The sequence below is a fragment of the Carettochelys insculpta genome, chromosome 12 (genome assembly GCF_033958435.1).
Source record: "Carettochelys insculpta isolate YL-2023 chromosome 12, ASM3395843v1, whole genome shotgun sequence".
Classification (NCBI taxonomy): domain Eukaryota; kingdom Metazoa; phylum Chordata; order Testudines; family Carettochelyidae; genus Carettochelys; species Carettochelys insculpta.
Window position 1 is genome coordinate 7,680,218 of NC_134148.1, and position 21,591 is coordinate 7,701,808.

Consider the following 21,591-nt stretch of genomic DNA (forward strand, 5'->3'; position numbering starts at 1 on the left):
AGGTTGTTCAGGAACATAACCCGCAGTGAACTTGGGGGGGCTACTGTACCATATTCACCGCTTCTCTCTCATCCACAAGACTTGTTATGCTATGAAAGAAAACTCTCAGATTGGCTTGATGTGATTTGCTCTTGACAAATCCAGGCTGGCCGTTACCCATCTCTCTTTTTCTCTTCCAGATGTTTGCAGGTGATTTCCTTCATTACTTGCTTCATTGCCTTTCCTGGCACAGACGTTAAACTGACTGGTCTGTAGCTTCCTGCATTGTTTTTACTGCAGACAACGCCGAAATCAGAGCTGAAAAGCCCTGAGGTGTGTGCCTTGCACGCCCCAGCCCTGAGCTTCCCACACAAATCCCCCTGCAACACGCACTCTGGACTGACAATCACAGAAGATAGCTCATTGCCCCATTTCTGGCCCCTACCCTCTTGCCCCTTCTCTGCTAACTGACCCCTGCCCTTCTTAAACCCTGTTGTCCAGCGCTGCGCACCTGCTCCCCGCGGTTTTACTCTTCTCTGGATCCCACCCCCCCAGCCGGACCCTGCCTCGCTCTGCTCCTGCCGCCCCCGCAGCAGGTTCTAGGGCCACGCGTTCCGGGCAAAGGCCGGGCAGCGCCTTCGCCGGCTCGCACTGAGCACGCGCGGGCGGCTCGGGCATGTTCCGCCGAGGTCTGACGGGAGCCGCTGCTGACCCTGCACCGGCCGCTGGCGGGATGCGATGACATCAGCTCGGCGGGACGCGCGCAGGCGGGACGGTGCAGCAAGAAGGCGAGTGTAAGTGCGGGTCGCTTATTGCGCTCCGCGGGGTGAAGGGGAGGGGTGAGTGCAGACCCTTGGAGGACAAGATGGCGGCTGACCGGCCCTGTTCCTCAGCCTTCAGGGTGGGCAGCACCTGGGTGCGAGTCCCCCGCAAACGGGCGGAGCTGGCGGCCTGACGCCTGGTGCCGCTGCCCGTGGGCTGCTGTGCGGCCTCTGCACGCCGCGGGGCGGGGGGCTTTCCCGCATCGCCGGCCCGTCCTAGAAGCTCTGCTAACGGGGCACCCTGGCCAAAGCCCCGCTCCCGCCTGACGGGCTGCCCGCGGCCGGATAGTACCTGAGTGGAGCGGAGAGCTCTGCTCTGAGCACTTATTGAACGTCTCTCGCGTGTCTGAGTTCGGGAGAAGTGTCCTTGGCAAAACGGCGTCTAAATAGCAACCCCTGGTGTCCGGGAAACCTGGTTAGGCTCGTTCACGGGGCAGCTCAGCTAGCTTATTGCTCAAACGACTTTAGACAGGAGCCTCCCTGGACTCTCACTCTTGTGGGCGTTTAGCCTAACCCTCCAGGACCACGGTGGTTGTAATTTGCCAGTTGATCCAAGACTCAGACTCATGATCAGCTTAAAACAATGGCTGCTCATTGCACACCAGATCTGTTGTTCTGACTACTAGGTCAGAGCGATAAAGAGGTGCTGGCAACTTAAATGGCTTTTTAGAGTTACAAGGAACGCTGGCGGCTATGTTCATGCTAGAGGGTTTTGTCAACAAAACTCTGGGATTGTTCAGATTGCATTTGATGAAGCCGGTCTTTGCCCACAAAAGCTTATCCTCCAAAATATCTGTTAGTCTATAAGGTGCCACAGGACTTCTTGTTGTGTGTATAGTAAATTGACAGAACGCAGCACTTTTGTTGACAGTCTTATCCTGCTCCCCATGGCTACGTCTACACGTGCACACTATTTCGATGGATAACGTCTACACGTCCTCCAGGGCTGGCAACGTCGACGTTCAACTTCGACGTTGGGCAGCACCACATCGAAATAGGCGCAGCGAGGGAACGTCTACACGCCAAAGTAGCACACATCGAAATAAGGGTGCCAGGAACAGCTGCACACAGGGTCACATGGCGGACTCAGCAGCAAGCCGCTCCCTTAAAGGGCCCCTCCCAGACACAGTTGCACTAAACAACACAAGATCCACAGAGCCGACAACTGGTTGCAGACCCTGTGCATGCAGCATGGATCCCCAGCTGCTGCAGCAGAAGCCCTGGGCTAAGGGCTGCTGCACACGGTGACCATAGAGCCCCGCAGGGTCTGGAGAGAGAGTGTCTCTCAACCCCTCAGCTGATGGCCGCCATGGCGGACCCCACTATTTCGATGTTGCGGGACGCAGATCGTCTACACGTGCCCTACTTCGACGTTGAATGTCGAAGTAGGGCGCTATTCCCATCCCCTCATGGGGTTATCGACTTCGATGTTTCGCCACCTAACGTCGATTTCAACTTCGAAATAGCGCCCAATACGTGTAGCCGTGACGGCTGCTATTTCGAAGTTGGCCCCGGTACTTTGAAGTAGCGTGCACGTGTAGACATGGCCCATGAGGCACAACACCTCTGTGGACAGAAAGCCAGTCTGGGTGTTCTGGGGGCCCTCTGTCAACAGACGGTTTCCAGGACAATGGGAAGCCTTGTCTGCTGTGCTTCCTGTCCGTTTTGTTGAGAGAACGGCTGGTCAGTCTGTCTGCTTTCTGTTGACGGAGTGGATTGCTCTGGTGATCCTCTTGGCCATTTGGCTGTGATCTGTTGACAAAAGTTTTGTTGGAAGATACCATCAGACAAAAACTTCTGTGGACAAATTGTTATAATCTAGACATAGCCTGAGAGTGTTATACTGAAAGAATTTAGGGTGGTGATTCCTTTGCTTCTTAACAGCACTTTGTAGTAAGAACAAGGAGTTCGGTGGCACTGTGAAGCTTAACAAATGTGTTAGGGCAGTGGTTCCTAACCTTTTCACTAGTGTGGAATCCCAGTCACCACCATCCAAACCGTTCATGAACCCCCAATTACCCCCCTCAAACCATTTGCGGACTCCCATCAAAGCCAATTCTAGCTGCTATGTACACTTCATTAAACAAAAAAGGAAACCACAACATAGATTTTTGGACAGCAATTTATAGCATTATTGGAAGATATTTAATTTAAAAATAATAACTTATTGTAACTTTGCAATTTATTTAAAGCTTTTTTGCTATTATCATTTTTATTTATCTTTATTTTCTTGTACCCCTGCAATACCTTTGTGGACCCCAGCTTGGGAACTGTTGTATTAGGGTATATGCATTTGTGAGAGAGACCTCACTTCTTCAGATGCTTACAGGGGAAAAAAAAAAAAAAAAAGGAAGGAGTATCAAGATGGGAGTGTGACATCAGCACTAATTAAACCAGAGTCCATGTAGCTTGCCTTCAACAGTGATGAAACAGTGAGAGTACCTGAAGGCAGGATTAGTTATTGTAATGAGAGAGCCATTCAGAGTCTCTGTTTGAACCTCTTTTGGCCATGTCAAATTCACATATAAATTCCAGTTCAGCAGTTTCCCCTTAGTCTGTTTTTGAAAATTTTTTGCCCAAGAATGGCGACTTGCATGTTAGTAACTGTGTCTAGGGAAGTTAAAGTGCTTGTGCACTGGTTTTTGTACGTTACCATTCTCTTGCATAGAGATGGTCTAGTATGCCCAATGTATGTGACAGAGGAGCATTGCTGGCACATGATGGCATGTATCACATTAGTAGATGTGAGCAAGGCTTTGATAGTATAGCTGAAGTGATAGGTTCTATGATGGTGTCATTAGGGTAGATGTGTTGACAGCATTGGCAGTAGCGTTTATTGTAGGGATTGGTTCCTAGGTTAGTGTTTCTGTTGTTAATGTCTGCCTGTCTCAGGCTGTAAGTGAGGACTAGCCTGCCTCCCAAGGTCTGTGAGAGCAAGGGACCATATCTAGGATAGGTTGTAGATCCTCAGCCCCTGAAACTCATCTATAGTACTGTCCTTTGTTTTTGTTTTGTGAAAGAGCTACATGCACAGACAGCAAAGACAGTGAGAAGTCCGGTGTCATGTTATAGACTGACAAATATATTGAAACATAAGCTTTCATGGGCAAAGACCCACTTCATCAGATGCGTTCGTCAGATGCTCTAATATATCTCTTCATCTATAAGGTGCGATAGGACTTCTTGTTGTTTTTGCAGATACAGGCTAACAGTGGCTACCCCCTCTCCTTGTCACCTGTAAACAGGAGAACTTGACTGTAAAATGTCAAAAGCTGACAGGAGGGAGTTGAGCAACTGTATTGTTGGAAACTACTTAAAACTCTAACTGATTTATGTTCTAAATTGATATGGTCCCTTTTGAAACAGGGGTGAGGACACCAGGAAGGTTTACAGCTACATAAATTGGTAGTACAGCATAAAACTACTTCTCTACGTGGCAGTGATTGGAAGCTACTGTACTGAAGGTTTTTGATGTCAAGATCTCTTGTCCTTATGTGGTGACCAGAATCTAAAGTTACATTGTAAAAATTTCTTAGGTCCAGATTTAAATATTTTAATTTGATCGGGGGAGAGGAATTATCTTGAGCTTAATTTATTTTAAGGTGTAAAGACACTGTTTTCTGACTCTTACAGTGTTAAGGCTTCCTGCACCTCTTTCACCATAACAAAAAAGCAGTTATGTAGCACTTTAAAGACTAACAAAATAACTTATTAGGTGATGAGCTTTCGTGGGACAGACTCACTTCTTCAGACCATAGCCTTACCAGTACAGACTCAATATATAAAGCACAGAGGTCCAAAAATTGTTATCAAGGTTAACAAATCAGAAAAATTGTTACCAAGGTTGGCAAATCAGAAGAGCAGAGGGATGGTGGGGGAACATGGGGTGGGAAAGTTAAGAGTTAGATAAAACATCAAAGTGTGTAAAAGAGTCCTTATACTGGGTCAGGTAATTGCTATGCCTGTTCAAACCACGTGTTAATGTATCAAATTTGAATATGAATGTTAGTTCTGAGTATTCCCTCTGTATATGGTTGTTAAAGTCCCTTTTCAGTAGAATACAGACTTGAAGGTCTTTAATAGAATGGCCCACTCTGTTTAAAGTGCTGGCTGACAGGTGTGTGTGTTTGGAGATGTTTGGTGTCTGTTCTACGTCCATTCATTCTTTGTTGAAGAGTGTTTGCAGTTTGTCCTATATCCATGGTGTGTGGGCATTGTTGGCACATGACGGCATATATGTTGTTAGCTGAGGAACAGGAGAATGTGCCTGTGATTTTTGTAATTAATGTGGTTAGGTCCAGTGATGGTATCTCCAGAATAGATACATGGACAAAGTTGGTAACAGGGATCGTTGCAAGGTTCCAGTATTAGTATTATTGTGGTTGCCAGTGAGAATCCTCATAAGATTGGGAGCTGACTATAGGAAAGAACAAGCTTGTTACCTAAGGCCTTCTGGAGTGTGGCATCATGATTTAGGATAGGTTGTAGGTCTTCAGTGGTGTGTTGCAGTGGTTTGAGTTGGGGTCTATCACTCCTTCACCATGTTTTACATTTCTTGATGTTGATCTATATTGTGGTGGACATCATGCTTCTGACTGTTCCCAGACATATGCTGACCTTTTAAGTAATGTTAATGCACAAGCATGTTTTATTTTGACAAATCAAGTGTTTATATTTTAAAACCAAAATAGCCATGCTAATTTCACTGTTCTTTAGGCAAAGGCAAATTGTTTCAGCCTTTGCCAAACTGCAAAACTAAAATTAGTAGGTTTTTGTTTAAAAAAAGTATTTCAAATAATGGAGAATAAAATAAAAGGGAATATCGGTTACCAGATGGTTATTTTAGAAGCCTACATGACTTGTCCAGGTTTTAAATATATAAGTATGCCATAGATACGTCTATACACTACATGGGGTGCAAGATGTGGAATGTTGAGAACATCAGTCTGAGAGCAGGGGTATCACAATAATAGCTTGAAAAAATACTGTGATTTAAGAGTGATGCATAGGAATGTAGGAATTGCCACATTGGATCAGATGCAAGGCCCATCTAATTCAGAATCCCGTCTCTAGCAATGGTCAGCACCATCTGCTTCAGAGGAAGAAAGTGATTGTCAAAAAGAAAGTTTTGCCCGTTTAACATGTTAATCTGTTGACACCACAGAGAGCATAATTATCATATGACTACCTAGAGAAAATGTGTACAATGTATCAGTGTTACTGCTTTAAAAACCTTGAATTGGATTTTGTCATAAATTAGTCTGCAGTAGATTCTTCACAATGTAAACAATGAAGGCATTTCAGATTTACTGTGAAGCTGGCTTTATACAGGCCATCGCACCATTTATATTAGCGGGACTAAATGCATGAAAAAGGGCTGCAGTGCCTTGCCATAAAGCAGGGGTGAGAAATCTTTTTTGGGTCAGGGCCACTGATCCACAGAAAAATCAATATGGGCCACCTAAAAGTGAGATGCAAAATAATAAAGAACCCACACAACCCTCACTGATGTGGCCTCTGACTGAGACACCTCATTCTCCTCATCACCATGGACAGGGTGGTGGTGAAAGGGGGACTGAGGTTCAGGGCTTCCCATAGGCCGGATTAACTCTTCTAGGGGCCTGAGGTGGGACCAAAAATGGGGGATGCAGGATTCAGTGTGTGTGGGGCTGCTGGGGAGCAGGGTGTCTGGGTGGAAGAGAAGGGCATGAGTGAGCTGGGAATGTGGGATCTGGATGGGAGGCAGGGGCAGGAGTGGGCTGTGGGCATGGGTCTGTTTGGGAGGGAGGGTTCAGGAGCAGGTTGGTTGTATGGGTCTGGGTGGGAGGAAGAGTGCAAGAGTGGGCTGGGGGCCTGGGGCCTAGATGGAAGGGAGGTCTACGGAACAGGTTAAGGCTTGGTGTTTTGTGGGGGAGGCAGGATGCAGGAGTGTGCTGAGGTAGGGGATCTGGGTGGGAGGGAGGGTTCAAGAGTGGGCTGGGGGGGTGGGGTCTGGGTGTGAGGTAGGGCACATAAGTGGACTGGAGGCAGTGGTGGGGAGGCCTCAGGAGTGGGCTAGAGCTGAGGGGTCTGGGCAGGAGGGAGGATACAAGAAGAAGCTGATGGTGGGGGTCGGGGTGGGAGGGAGGGTGCAGGGGCAGGATGGGCATGGGAGGATCTGGATGGGAGGGAGGGTGGATACAGGAACAGGCTGAATGTGGGGGTCTGGGTAGGATGAGGGTGCAGAAGCAGGGTGTATAGGTCTGGGCGGGAGGAGGGGTGCAGGAGCTGGCTGGGGTGAGGGTCTGGGAAATGGATGGGGCCCTTACCTCTATGTGCTACTACTGCTGCCCCCTCCTCCAGCTGGGGGAACAGCAGTGGGCAAACACTCCATGGGGACGCTTTTCTCCCACCACTACCAGGCACTGCCCCCCTGCTGTGACTGGCCTGGGAGAGGGAGGAAGAATGACAGGGGCAGAGTTGCTTCCTGGTCCCACTGGGCAGAGCCTGTGTGTCAAATCCATCCCGGGTTTGCCTAACTCCAGCACATGAGGCTCAGGGCTACACATCTCCCCCCTGCTGTGGGCAGGATGCTGGGGAGGGGAACCCCAAGCCTCAGGGGTTGGATCCAGACAAGCTGCAATCTGGATCTGACCTATGCCTAAAACTCTTAATTTAAATTGAGGAGCCTCTATGAGGTGAGTGGGAAGTCCTGGATGTCAGTTCACCTCCTCTTAAAAGGTTTTAGATTTTACAACATTTATGTATTCCTTTGTATATTTAGAACATGATATTTCCCAATACAGTGGCTTTGAACCAGTTGACATATACTTTATTGCATTACTGATATGTCTGCATGGAGATTTAAATTTTACTATGGATTCTCTCCATTAACCTTTTGATTTTCTGCTGGATGTTTAGCTACCTTTCAATAAAAAGCCTTTTAAACAAGACATTTAGATGATAGTTACACTTGTTGTACATGATATAAAAGCTACTTCATTTTCTGACTCTTCTAATGATGATCATTTCTGTTTAGGATTAAAGTTAGAACACAGTTTTTTAAAAATATGTCTGGAATAAATTTAAGTTAATCACTGGTTACATTTATTTTAACACAGGTATGAAAACTCTATGGGGTCAGCCAAAAATGTGACAAGTGAGACTGTTGATGTAACAGAGAATAATAACTTGATGGTAAGTCACTCATGTAGTAAAACAGTATTTTATTATTTTTTTTAACCAAAATATATTATCTGGCTCGTTTGAAGCTTTGCTTACGAATATTGTACCTGAGTGTGTAAGTTTCATTTAGGTTAAATTTGAGTGTCTTGTGAAGCTCCTTCAGGTAACTATGTATTTTCTCTAAGGCTGCATCTACACACGTATAAGATATTTTGAAATGTCTATTTAGAAATAATCTTATTTTGAATTAACACAAACAAAGGCAAAATGCATTTTGAAATAGCACCCAACTATTTTGAAACAGCATTTCTAGGTCTGCAGCGCTATTTTGAAATAGTGCAATTGGAGCTCATTATGGCCTATTTTGAAATAGACATTATTCCTCAGGAGATGAGTTTACCAGAATCGAAATAACGCATCAATAGTATGTGCATCATTTAGGCTATGTTTACACTTCAAGATAAAATCGATTTATTAAAACTGACTTCTTAACTCTGGGCTTTATTCATTCGATTTTGAGCATCTTCACCTTCTCACTTGCTCCCCACAAAATCGACTTACTGCTGCCACACACAAGTAGCTTAAATCGAGTGCTGCTGCAGTGTATTGTGGGAACCTATCCCACAGTTCCCTGAGCCCCATTGCATTCTGGCCCCACAAGTAGATGTGGGTATATGATGCCATCTTCCCTCACGTCATTCCCCTCTTTCCCCTGCCATGTTAAGTATGTTTAAGTAGACATGGGTGCTACACTGAAATAACATACCTAGACTTTATTTTGGTCTTGGATATTGAACTATGCCTCCTGGGAAAGAGGACTCCAAGTATACGCAAGTGCTGTACTGAAACTTGAATGAATCATCAGTAATGGGCCAGGGCGGCTAACAGACAGTACTCTTTTGACAGCCATGAAAATCGTGACTGCCAACAGAGGCCCTTTCAGAAACTTGAGTCTGGATTTAGGCCTCCTACCAAAAAAGACCCTTATGCTTAAGTAGACTGGGTTGCTACACTGAAATTCAAATGATTCATCAGGCTAAAAGACCCCAGACTAAAGCTAGGTTTGCACCTGAAAAAGATGACTCTAAGGACAAGAATGTTCCCCTGTGCAAGCCTTACTTCGAAAACTCTGGTAATTGTACAGCTAATACATTGCCTTCATTGAAACATGTACGACTCGGGTGCCTAAAAGAACCCTGCCTACCGCCAGCCCCTGAAAATCATTATTGCCAAGGCAGAGGTCCCCTCGGCGGCTAAAAGAAACCCTGCTTAAAAACAGCCTCCCAAAATTGTGACCACCGAGGGAGACGTTCCCCAGGTGGCTAACGGACCCCTGGCTACGGCCAACCCCCCAAAATTGTGACCTTCACCATGCGCAAGGTGCCAGGCACCTTGCGCAGCATGTCCTTTTATTGGTTTGGAGTCAAGCCACATGATGCATCTGGGTGCGAAAATGTTCCAGACAGTGTGGCGCCTCTGGGGGGAGGGAAGGGAGAAGATGTGGGGGTCAGGACAACATGTAAATGGCTGAAAAGCAGTTTCTCATCCTACCAGGCAAGAACAACCCCCACCCACAGCCTAGCTGACAAAGATACATGGTATGGGGAGCCAGCCACTGGTGCCAGGCAGCTCAGAAAAAAAGGCACCTAGCAGGGGTATACACAGAACCACAGACCCCACAGCTGTGCTCCTAGCAAAGGAAAAGAGAGATTTTTCAGCCTCCCATGACCTTACAGCCACGGGCTTGCAGGTACTGAATTGTAACAGTCTTCCAGTTGCCTAATTCCTCTGCAGTTGAGAACAGTGGAGATGTAAGAGGCCAGAGTGGAGAACTTTGATGCATTGTGGGGCACATACGGTACATCTGTGGAGCCTATTGAATTCGATTTAAAGACATACCACATCCTCACTACCCTTCATTTGGAATTTTAAATTCGACTTGAACAATACACCTCTCAGGTTAATATGATTTTAGGGTTTCAATATCATGTCAAAACAAAAAAGCAGTCATATAGCACTTTAAAGACTAACAAAATACTTATTAGGTGATGAGCGTTCAAAAGCTTATCACCTAATAAATTATTTTGTTAGTCTTTAAAGTGCTACATGACTGCTTTTTTGTTTTGATAGAATACAGACTAACACAGCTATCTCTCTGTCAATATTTTGTCAATTTTAGTGGTCCGTAAATCGAACTAATGGAATTTACACTGAGGACAGGCACTTGGAAGAATTGGGCTAACTGACTTAAAATTGCTTTTATCCCATGGTGTAGAAGCAGCTATCTTCCATGCCATTTTTATCTTTATTGTAGTTTTACAGAGATTGAAGAATGATATCAAAGTCCTGTACAGACAGAATTTCTTGCAGTGGAAATTTGATTTTTTTCTCACCCTGCAAATGAATAGGAAGCAACATGCCTGGCCTCCAAGGAGGTTGGGAGCACCCTGCATCACACTCTTTGTTTTTGCCGCAAGCCTGTGGATGAATCTTGGAGGGGACTGCAGCCAACCCTTTTGTGCCTGAGGGAGGGTCACTGCAGTGAATAGTGTTTTGGACTAAGAGGGAAAATGTCTGACTTGAATTTGCCAAAAAAAGGGCCCAACTTGAGAAACATTGGTGTTCTCTGGAGTTTTGGTGGGCAAGTAGTCTTTGCAAAACTTCAGGCATTTTACAGGCTACACATGCTATACAAACCTGTTTAAAATTTGAAAATCCCTTTTGCCTATCTGTAGCTTGTCAGTAATGTAATGTGAACATTTTGGGTGAAGTCTGGTCCTGTTGAAGTGAATGGGAGTTTTGCCCTTTATTCCTGTATCAGTGAGCATATTACTTTTGTGCTGCGTAAAAATGTACGGCTACATCTATATGGGCAGCCTCTGTCTACAGAAAAACCTTGGCAGTACCTCTGCCATCAGATTGCATCTATCTACACGTAAAAGCAGATTGAAAGAGCAATCTACTCTGTTGACAGAAGTAGCCACGCTGCCCTGTCCTCTCTCAACAGAACGGCTAACTGGGACCTCTGCAGACAGGGCTGCCGCAGGAACCGGAAGCCCTCTCTGTCAACAGAACTTTCTGCGTGGGCACTCTGACAAATCACTGTCAACAGAGGTGCTATTGCTGATTGGGAACAGGAGTTACTCTGCCACCCAAACAGCTGAGTTTTATGACAAACTATTGAAAGAGTGTGTTACCTGTGTAGATGTTTGGTGAATTTTGTTGACAAAAGGGCTGTTCCATCAACAGAATCTGCTCATGTGGATGCAGCCATTACGAGCTTAGTTCCCTGAGGAGCAAATTGAAACTATGAACCAAATGCTTAGAAGAAAATTACTGTGTACATTTTGGGGACATTTAATAACTGAGAGAATCTTGTGATAGTGCATGAGAAAAATAATCTTTGATATTATTCTGTTTGGATTTCAGACACACGTATATGAAGTAGCTAATCTCATAAAATTTGTGACACTATGAGCTATTATAGGTAGCTGCTGTATGGGTGAACTTTTAGGGATAGTGTTGAAGTTGCCACAGAAGGGGTAAAAAAATGTATTTTTTGTCAAACTGTTTTATACTTAAAAAATGCACTGATTGTTTATGTTACAAGTGGTGAAGTGAATTACTTCCTTTCACACCAGTGAACCAGGAAATTGATTTATCACCAGAAACTGAGCCCTGGTCTACGCTACAGAATTAGATCTATGTAAAGCATCTTATGTTGAGCTCAGCGTACACGCTATATAGCCTTGCTCCTGCCAATGTAAATGCTCTGACATAATAAGCATAGAGTTTATGTTGTGTAGTAAGTGGGGTGTAGTGTTTGTGAGCTGTGAAATTGACAAGAAAACTGCTCACAGCTGGGGCTGAACCCTGGGATGCTGGGGGACTCTAGCTAAGTCCCATTTGCTTCGCAGAGAGGCATCTGGGAGTCCAAGAGGAGTTGTGCACAGTGCTTAGAGCCTCTCAGTCCACCCCATTGCCATTCTTAAGTTGGTGGAAATGCTACTGGTGAAGATGTGCACCACCAACTGAAGGAGAATATTGTGCCCATCAGTAATTACTGCACTGGCTCTACATTGACTTAACATAGGTCACTTAAATTTGTAGTGTAGATGTGCCCTGAGTGCAGATAAGGAAGAATGTTGCTTAGTACAGTGTCAAGCAGCCATTCCGATATGTTATGTTCCCACTGGTGACTGAAGCACGTGGGGAATAGGAGCAGAATGTACAGAGACGGGAGCTGGAGTGATGGTGGATAGAAACAGAGGACAAAGAGGCTGCAGAGTGATAGGGATGTTTAAATGATTGGCCTGTTGACAATAGCACTTTACTGGTTAAATGTTATAGCCTAGGTTGCCCAGCCATTGCTGTGGGGTCTCACCGCCCGGCCTACCAGCCCTGCATTAGTCAGGGTTGCTCCAGCTGGGTCTGGCTGGTCGCCACCAAAGTTATTGGGCACGGGACTGGTAACTGGTTAACATTAGTGCCCCTTTAATTTTTTCCATTCATGAGCAAATATATTTTATTATGTGCACTGAGGCATGTGTGGATGTGCACCACCAGTAGAAACACATCGTGCTGGCTGTGAGGGCTGCAGGCACTCTGCTGATGAGCATGGGTGGCACTTGAGTCTTTCTGTCCTGGGTGCCTGACAAGCAGTGTTTAACATCCCTACAGAGGAAGAAGAGGGATAGTTGTTTGTTTGTTTTTTTCTCTTTTTTGTGTGTGTGGCTCTTACAACACCCTGCCCTGTAGAACCTGGAACTGAAGTCAGAATTCTTAAATCTTAACATTCATTTCCTGGGGCAAATAGATATGAAACCCTCTAGTGCAGTGGTTCCTAAACTTTTTGGCATCGTGCCCCCTTTTGATTTTTGAGAAACCCTCATGCTCCCCCCACCTCTTCTTTACCATCATCCAACCCCTCTTTTAAAAAAAAATTCAATTTGTAATTTAAAATAAACAAAATCTTGATATAAAAATGTTACTTAAAATTGAAACTAAGCAGAAATAAAAAGCAGTCAAGTGGCACTTTAAAGACTAACAAAATAATTTATTAGGTGAGCTTTCGTGGGACAGACCCACTTCTTCAGACCATAGCCATACCAGAACAGACTCCATATTTAAGACACAGAGAACCTTACTATTAAGGTTCTATTACTTTGATTACTATTATTTGATTACTATTTTTGGATTTCTGTGCCTTAAATATGGAGTCTGTTCTGGTATGGCTATAGTCTGAAGAACTGGGTCTGTCCCACGAAAGCTCACCTAATAAATTATTTTGTTAGTCTTTAAAGTGCTACTTGACTGCTTTTTTACTTTCATAGTATATAGACTAGCACGGCTTTCTCTCTGTTACTAAGCACAGATAGTTTTTCTTGGCCCAAAAAATTAATAAAAATGTAATTTAACATCAGAAACAGCAGAAACAAATAAATTCAATGTGAAAGATGCTGCTTTGTTTTCTTCATAAGTTGGGAAATCCTAGGAGACCAAATATGCACCATCCAGGCTAACGGCACAGGTCCCACCTTCTGGGTGCCTGGTGCAGCCGAAGCTGGCCAGCTGTCTGAGCCCCACGCTGCCAGAGCTGCTCACCGGAGCCCCTCCCCTTCCCCAAAGCAAGGCCCCACCAGCTCCCCATCTAACACTGTCCTCCTCCTCTCCCCTACTCACACTCGCTCACCTTTGCAGGAAGCAGCTAGCTCCATGTAGGCCTTTGCTGGCTGCCTGCTTTTTACACTGGCTGAGCCAGGTTGCCCATGTGAAATGGCAGGGTCTGAGAGCCAGAAGCAAAGGCTGGATCTTTCTTGGCGGGGGGGGGAGAAAGATAGGGGGGCCTGGGTCACCTCATGCCCCACCCTGGAATTTCTTCAGACCCCCTCAGGGAGGCATGCTCTCCAGTTTGGGAAACCATGCACGAGTGGCTGGTCTTCATAAAGGCTAACAGGGTATACCTCACATTGTAGAAGTCCGAGCTGTGAAATTACATTGAAAAAATCTACACTGAAGGAACAGTCAGGTTTTGAAGTCAAGAACTCAAAAAGTTGGTAAATGCCAGAATTAAGATTCACCTTGCAAGTCCAAATTGCATGGCATAGTAAATGGGTTGGGAGCTGCAAGTAGGGAAAATATAGATCATTTGGCTGAAAATTCTGTCTCTGCAATTGAAATTGACTGGAACTGTGCTTTAAACTTAATGTAAAAAGTGCTATACAAATGCTAATTATGGGGGAAAAATCAGTCTGTGGACATCTCAAAATCAGAATCCAAAGTCGGTGGATGTTTTTATCATTGTAGTCATGTTGATCCCAGGATATTAGAGAGAAAAGATATATGATGTAATATCTTTTATTGGACCAACTTCAGCTTGTAAAAGACAAGTTTGAGCTTACCAACTGCTCTTTTTCAGGTCTGGGAAAGAGCTGAAATGAGCAGTTAACATCTCTGCTGCCATAAGATAAAGGAGAGCCACTGGGCGATATACCAGTATCCCTAATAAAGATACTGAATTTAAAGCTCATTACAATAAAGTTATAAATTTAAGCTCCTAAGCTCATCTGCTGAAGGTGTGGTGCACGTTTCCTTCAAGTTTTTGATTTCCCACTGACCGATAGCTGTCGGGCATTGCAAACTTCCACAGAGCAATTGCCAGTCACTCGTGAACTGTCAAAGCAGGTCTCATTTTGGTATTACAGCACTTCTGGGTGGGGGACAGCAAATCACAAAGTTCCATAAAGGTGGCCTTGTGTATGTGGAAGTTTGGCAGTTGGTCGTCCCAGACCTACAAAACAATTCAGTCCCACCAGTGTGTGCTGGTTTCACATCTCCAAAACTGACGCTCCACTGCCAGCAATGCTACAGGGCAGCCAACAGCTGTGCATTCCTGGTCTCCAGCCCTTCAGTGTCATCTGAATTAGGGTCTGCATCCACCTAATTCTCCCACTGGCTTTGTCTAATAAAATACCACATAACACTATGGGAATTGGCTGTAACACCTTGTGCAACGGCTCTAAGCTGTTCAGGATCCATGCTAGTTGTGTGAGCTAGGGGCAGACATTGGAAAAATTTCCTGAAAAATGGTTTGAAATTCCTTGGGCCATTTGTTTTCCAATGGCGGGGGTGGGGCATTGCATTCTGGGATGATGACATTGGCACCCACAAGCACTTGTCATGCATTGTTTCCCATGACATACTGGCACAAAAACCCAGAATGCAATGGGGCTGCAGGCATTGTGGGAGAGGTGTCCACAATGCATTGCTGACACAGATGAATCTAGTTAAAGCAATGGAGACACATTATGTTGAATTTTTGGACATGTGTAGATACTCACCTTCAGCGTTATAAAATCTAGTTGTTAAAAAGTTGATTTTAATAAATTAGACTATCTCATAGTGTAGATGTAGCTTAAGTAATCTCAACAATTCTGTCTCAAATGCTGGCTCATAAAAATCAAGAACAAGATATGTTTTCCTGGACTAATTTGGCAAATTCAAGTGAATCCTGAGCTTATGAGAGTCATACAACTTTATCAGCACATGGAAATTTTAAAGTTAAGCAACTGATGTAATGCTACTGTAATTTATTCATTTAGATTGGCTTTCATTTATGTTTTTAAGAAATAGCTCAAAGAAAATTTCAATTTTAAATGGGTTTAATATTTGAATTTGTCCATCAGAACATAAGGATATATAACCCAGATGTAAACTCCACATGTAAATTAATATATTTGTTTCATTTCATGCACTGCTGTTAATGTCTCTTGGCTGCATCACATGATGGTCCACCTCAATTTGACATATGCCATAAATGAGTGTCTTCAATGATTTATAGCATAAGACCCTTTTAAATCACTAAAAAGGAGTTCACAACTCTGTGTGATCTCCCGGAAGATAATTCTTTATCCTGAAATCACCAAGCTGTGGACAGGGAAGGAAGAAAATGCATTACTATCAGGGAGTATATAGGCTACGAAAAGAGTTTCTGAGATCAGTTTCTTTATATATAACTTTTATGTTGTCTTGAGGGAATGTTAAGAAATGACGTTTTTAAGAGAAAATAAAGATATTTCATTATGTGCCAGTTTACTGCTCAAGGATCTTCAAAGAACACTTTGCAGTAAGAGACTTTCAAGAGTACTATTTTAAGTACTTTCTTAATCTGATATAGCAATTTACCAAAGTTTTACAAACAGTAAGACTGGGACTGTTTACAATTCTAAACCTTTTTGCAGTATTTTTTCCAATCCTGAAGAACAGTACAGTGCTAGACAGCTCAGCTACTCAGGTCTGTTTTTTTTATCAGTGATGTGATGCAGGAAATCTTTGACTATTGACAGGGAGGAATCTGTTCCTCTGGATACTGTGCACCCTCAATTCCAGTTGAAGTCAGTGGGAATTGAGGATGCAGAGCAGCTTGTCAGAAATACTTGGTCCCTGGTTGAAGAGACTGTAAACTGCTCCACAGATTTTCAGGGTGTGTGCGTGGGTGGAGTGAGAATGGGAAGATCCAGTTCATTTTTGCTCTTTCTCTGCCTCGTTCTTATATTAATAGCCAAGTCTTTTATTTCTGTATGTATGATATGGTGTTTTTCTGTTTAAATATTTAAAAGTAAAACAATAGGTATCAACACTTTCAAACATATTTAGTGATAGTTGCATCACGATACAGATACTGGAGTATTGTGTCCAGTTCTGGGCACCGCAGTTCAGGAAGGATGTGGAGAAATTGGAGAGGGTCCAGAGGAGAGCAACGAGAATGATCAAAGGTCTAGAGAACATGACCTATGAAGAAAGGCTGAAAGAATTGGGCTTGTTTAGTTTGGAAAAGAGAAGATTGAGGGGAGACATGCTAGCAGTTTTCAGGTATCTAAAAGGGTATCATAAGGCAGAGGGAGGGAACTTGTTCTTCCTTGCCTCTGAGGATAGAACAAGAGGCAATGGACTTAAATTGCAGCAGGGGAGGTTTAGGTTGGACATTAGGAAAAAGTTCCTAACTGTCAGGGTGATCAAGCACTGGAACAAATTGCCAGAGGAGGTGGTAGAGTCTCCATCACTGGAGATATTTAAGAAGAGGTTAGATAGATGGCTTTCAGGGATGGTCTAGAAAGTGCTTGGTCCTGCCATGAGGGCAGGGAGCTGGACTTGATGGCTTCTCGAGGTCCCTTCCAGTCCTACTCTTTTATGATTCTATGATACGATACACCTCCATCCATTAGAATCTGAAGAATGCAAGTAAGAAGTTACGGAAAAGGGCTTTGGCATTTCTTGCCAATTTTGCCATGCTTTACGATGATGTCACTCTGATATTCCCTAAAGTGTTCAACAGATACTCAAAATCAATTGTTTCCCAACTTCATCCACCTTGCACTTTTACACAAAACTTTACTAATGACCTTGCACTCTCTTGCACCAGCAGATCAGCACATCTTACTGTCATGCAGTCCATTAATTTGGTATATTATTCTACCTTACTATAGCTGAGACCATGGCTAAGGTTTGCTAGATAGTTCAGGATGGATAAAATCAACTATCTTGTCTTGATTAGAGAAATAGCTTAGTATGCAGAGAATGTTGATGAAGTAGGGAACCCCATAAAAGAGCCCTCTAATATTCGCTGCCATACTTCAATCCATATTAGCTATTTACAATAAAATAGGAAGATAGGGTTTCAGTGAAATAGCCCAGACATAATATGTAAAGCATTAGTGAGTTTGTAGTAACTCCTCTTAATGAACTGATTATGGTAACTCCAGCAGTTTCAGGAATAGGTAAAATATGAGTATTTCAATACCGTGTATACATATATGGGGTTTAGACTCCAGAGTTTATCCATCAGCTGAAATATAGGATGAATGATGGCTTCATTCTTGATGACTATAGGAGGGACTTACTGTCTTGATGTGCAGTACTGCCTTTGATGCAGTGATTTAGATGCAACAAATCCTGCTTCTTGTCAGGGATTTAGATTAGATGACCCTTGTGGCACTTTCTAACCCTATGTTATTCTAGAGATGTCAGTTTTGGTGCTCCGCAGTAGGTGTCATTGTGCTCCTGCTCTGCTTATTGGGGTGTTTTGGAGCAGTGTCCTTGGGGCTGCACAAGCATAAGTGGATTGTGTGCACTCAGTGCCTTACTATCACACAGGTGCATCTCCCTTCTCTCTGTTTCTTCTGTGCTGTCCCTGGCCAGAGATGGAGCCCTTAAAAAAAAGTTACAATTTTCTTTTCCCTTTACATTTTTCCTCATAGTTTAGAATCCCTGGCTCTCCAGCTTTTAAACATTGCACTTCATGCAACGATGCTGTTCCCATATCTGATGGGCACCCCAATGTGTCCATTGCTTGGGGGGAGTCCCACATCCCCCACAAGTGTCCTCATTGCTCTAAGCTTGAACTATGAGCTTGCAGGGACAGAGACCTATGTCTCAAACTCATTCTCCTTGAAATATCCTTTTGTCTGGCCTTGGGCCCAGGGCCTGAACCTACTGAAACCACTGTTGACAAAGAAGAAGAAAACTTTTAAAGAAGTGCCTCCTCAGTGCCACCAAGAGCTTCCCTGGCAAAACAGCACTTTCCCAGCACTTCAGTACTAACCCTATCCACCACGCCACATCTTAGTGCATATGAAACTCCAGGTATCTCCAGCACCACTGACACCATCTCCAAATCTGGCACATGTCAACCTTGTGCTGAGGCTACAATTGCTTGTATCCTATAATAAGGCACATTCCAGCACTGATAGTATAGGTACTGATCCCGGCACCTGTCACTACCACTACTCTATCTGGTAGCACCACAACAGCACTGTATACCTTACCATTGAGATCGTCATGGGTTGAATCTGTGGCACCACAGCCCATCTCAGTGCAGGCTTTTACGGCACTGTCTACTCTGTCACTGCAGTTTATGCACCAGAGAGACCTTTAACTCCCCTTTTCTTGGCACTGATATATAACCAGCCACTGTGACATTGCTCCACTGCCTCTCCCTTGCTGATCTCTCTAGTGAAGAGGATGAAGATGTAGAGAGAAGTTGTCTTCTCGTTGCAGAACTTTCCTCCCACTGACCCTTCCATCATGTCAGCGTACGCTTGACCCAAATAAACAAACAAAATCAACTCTCACTCCAGCACAAATTGTATAGTTCATAAGAGCTCAGCTGTATGCAATGGGGGCCACTGCTTCTCTTCTGCTTGACAGATTCCTACGTATCCAGGATCTAGCCAGCAAGCTACAGACCAACCTGCAAATCATGGCCTGTGTCTGTCTACAACTGTCATTTGCTGCATGCAGAAATTCTATTGTCCTGAATGCACAGCTATTCATGTGCAGCCATTAGGGTAGCATAAGCACAGTATGCATGCCAAACATACGCCCTCTTTTCAAATCTTTGTCCTGCCGACAGTAAAGCGATCTCTTCAGTGATGGACAGCAGCCAAAAATCTCTTTACTTATCCCATGTTGTATTGACAGTTTGTAAAACCCTGTATCAGTAAAGTAAGCCAACCTCTGAAAATACTTTTAAGTTCTTCTGCAGGAGTACCGTAAACAAAAATTATTATTTTAGACTGACACAAATATTACAAATTTTTATCATTTCCTGGCAAGTAGTTAAACTAAGGGTGAATTAGAACAATTTTAACAGGCTCCATCTTTCGGTTTGCTCTTATTGGAGTTCCTTGTGAGCCAAATTAATATCATGTCCCTTTCATATATTAACTTTCCTTGACAACTCAGTTCCTCTTTAGCTCCTCTTTAGTTATACTTTTTTTTTTTTTTTTTTTAAGGACGCAATGTGTTATATGGTAATTCTATGTGTAGCACTAGGTGGCACACTGTGGCTTTGAAATGATCTACTAAGGAGGATGACAGGAGCCTGGGTTAAACATTGTTAGTACACATTCAAAATAATGTACAGGTTTTTCAGTTGCATTTATTGCATTTCATTTTACAAAGGTAAAACAGTTTAAATTACAGTGCCTCATTGAGTACAGTCGTTTTTTAAGACTTGAGTATTAAATATGATAATGCTCATAGACTGAAATGTTTGCAAGACTGGGACCTTAAATTGTAAGCATTGTGCAAGAAACATCTTGATCTATGCAGGTGGAACCTCTCTAATCTGGCACCCTCAGGAACCGGTGCCAGGAGAGAGAATTTGCTGGACCACAGGAGGTAAATATTGTCCTGCAGCATTGCCAACCCTTCCACTGCTTACTGGGCTCTTAAAAGGCATTAAGGGGTAAATTACAGCTAAATAACAGCACAGAACACTGAGAGCCGGGACTGGAAGCTAGAAACAAACCTTATGGGACCACCAGAAATGTGGCCACACCCATGATAAGTGGTCATCTGGATGGTGAATGTTGCTGGATGAGAGAGTTTCAGATTAGAAAGGCTCTATGACGAGGCAACAGGCTCTGTGGACATGGGGAAGTCAGTGGATGTGGTATACCTTGACTTCAGCAAAGCTTTTGATACAGTCTCCCACGGCATTCTTGCCTGTAAGTTGAGGATGTCTGGAATGGATACATGGACTATACGATGGATAGAAAGGTGGCTTGACCATCGGGCCCAATGGGTAGTGGTCAATGTCTCAATATCTGGATGGCGGTCGGTTTCAAGCGGAGTGCTCCAAGGCTCAGTTCTGGGGCCAGTGTTGTTCAATATCTTTATTAATGACCTGGATGAGGGACTGGATTGCACCCTCAACAACTTTGCAGTTGATACTAACCTAGTGGGAGAGGCAGATACGTGGGAGGAAGAGATTGGAGCCTGACCTGGATAAATTGGAGGATTGGGCCAAAAGACATCTGATGTGGTTCAACAAGGAGAAGTGCAGAGTCCTGCACTTGGGATGGAAGAATCCCAAACTTTGTTGAAGGTTGGGGACTGACTGGCTAAGCATCAGTAAGCGGAAAGGGACCTTGGGGTTGTAGTGGATAAAAGGCAGGATATGAGTAAACAGTGTGCCCTGGTAGCCAAGAAGGCTAACGGCTTATTAGGATTCATTAGGAGGAACACTACAAGCAGATCTAGAGACGTGGTTATTCCCCTCTATTCAGCATTGGTGAGGCCACATCTGGAATATTGCATCCAGTTTTGGGCCCCCCAGTATAAAAAGGATGTGGATGTGCTTGAGCAGGTTCAGCAGAGGGCAACAAAAATGATTAAAGGGCTGGAGCACATGACCTATGGGGAGAGGCTCAGAGATTTGAGCTTATTTAGTTTACAGAAGAGAAGACTTGAGGGGTGATTTAATAGCAGCCTTCAGCTTCCTGAAGGGGTGCTCTAAAGTGGATGGAGAGAAATTGTTCTCAGTTGTGACAAATGGCAGAACTAGGAGCAATGGTCTGAAGTTGTAGAGGAAGAGGTGTAGATTGTATATTAGGAAAAACTACTTCACCGGGAGGTTGGTGAAGCACTGGAGTGCGTTGCTTAGAGAGGTTGTGGATTCTCCATCCCGAAAGGTTTGTAAGTCCTGGCTTGACAAGGTCCTGTCTGGGCTGACTTACTTGGAGTTGATCCTGCTTGAAGCAAGGGCTGGCCTCAACCTCCTGAGGTCCCTTCCAGCCCTATGATTCTATGAACTTGTACTATCAATGCTTAAAATATTGGCTTT

General features: G+C 44.1%; 1 protein-coding gene across 7 annotated transcripts in view; it reads left to right on the forward strand.

The window, feature by feature from the left end:
• Positions 1 to 637: 637 nt before the first annotated feature.
• SCAPER (S-phase cyclin A associated protein in the ER) overlaps positions 638 to 21,591 on the forward strand; it is a 420,029-nt gene continuing 399,075 nt past the window's right edge. For 6 of the 7 annotated variants that reach the window (XM_075006917.1, XM_075006920.1, XM_075006919.1 and 3 more), the window contains exons 1-2: positions 638 to 773; positions 7,901 to 7,976. In XM_075006917.1, the coding sequence (XP_074863018.1) occupies positions 718 to 773; positions 7,901 to 7,976 (132 nt within the window). In that variant the 5' untranslated portion in view covers positions 638 to 717. The remainder of the gene's footprint in view (positions 774 to 7,900; positions 7,977 to 21,591) is intronic. The other variant, XM_075006918.1, reaches the window with a different exon arrangement.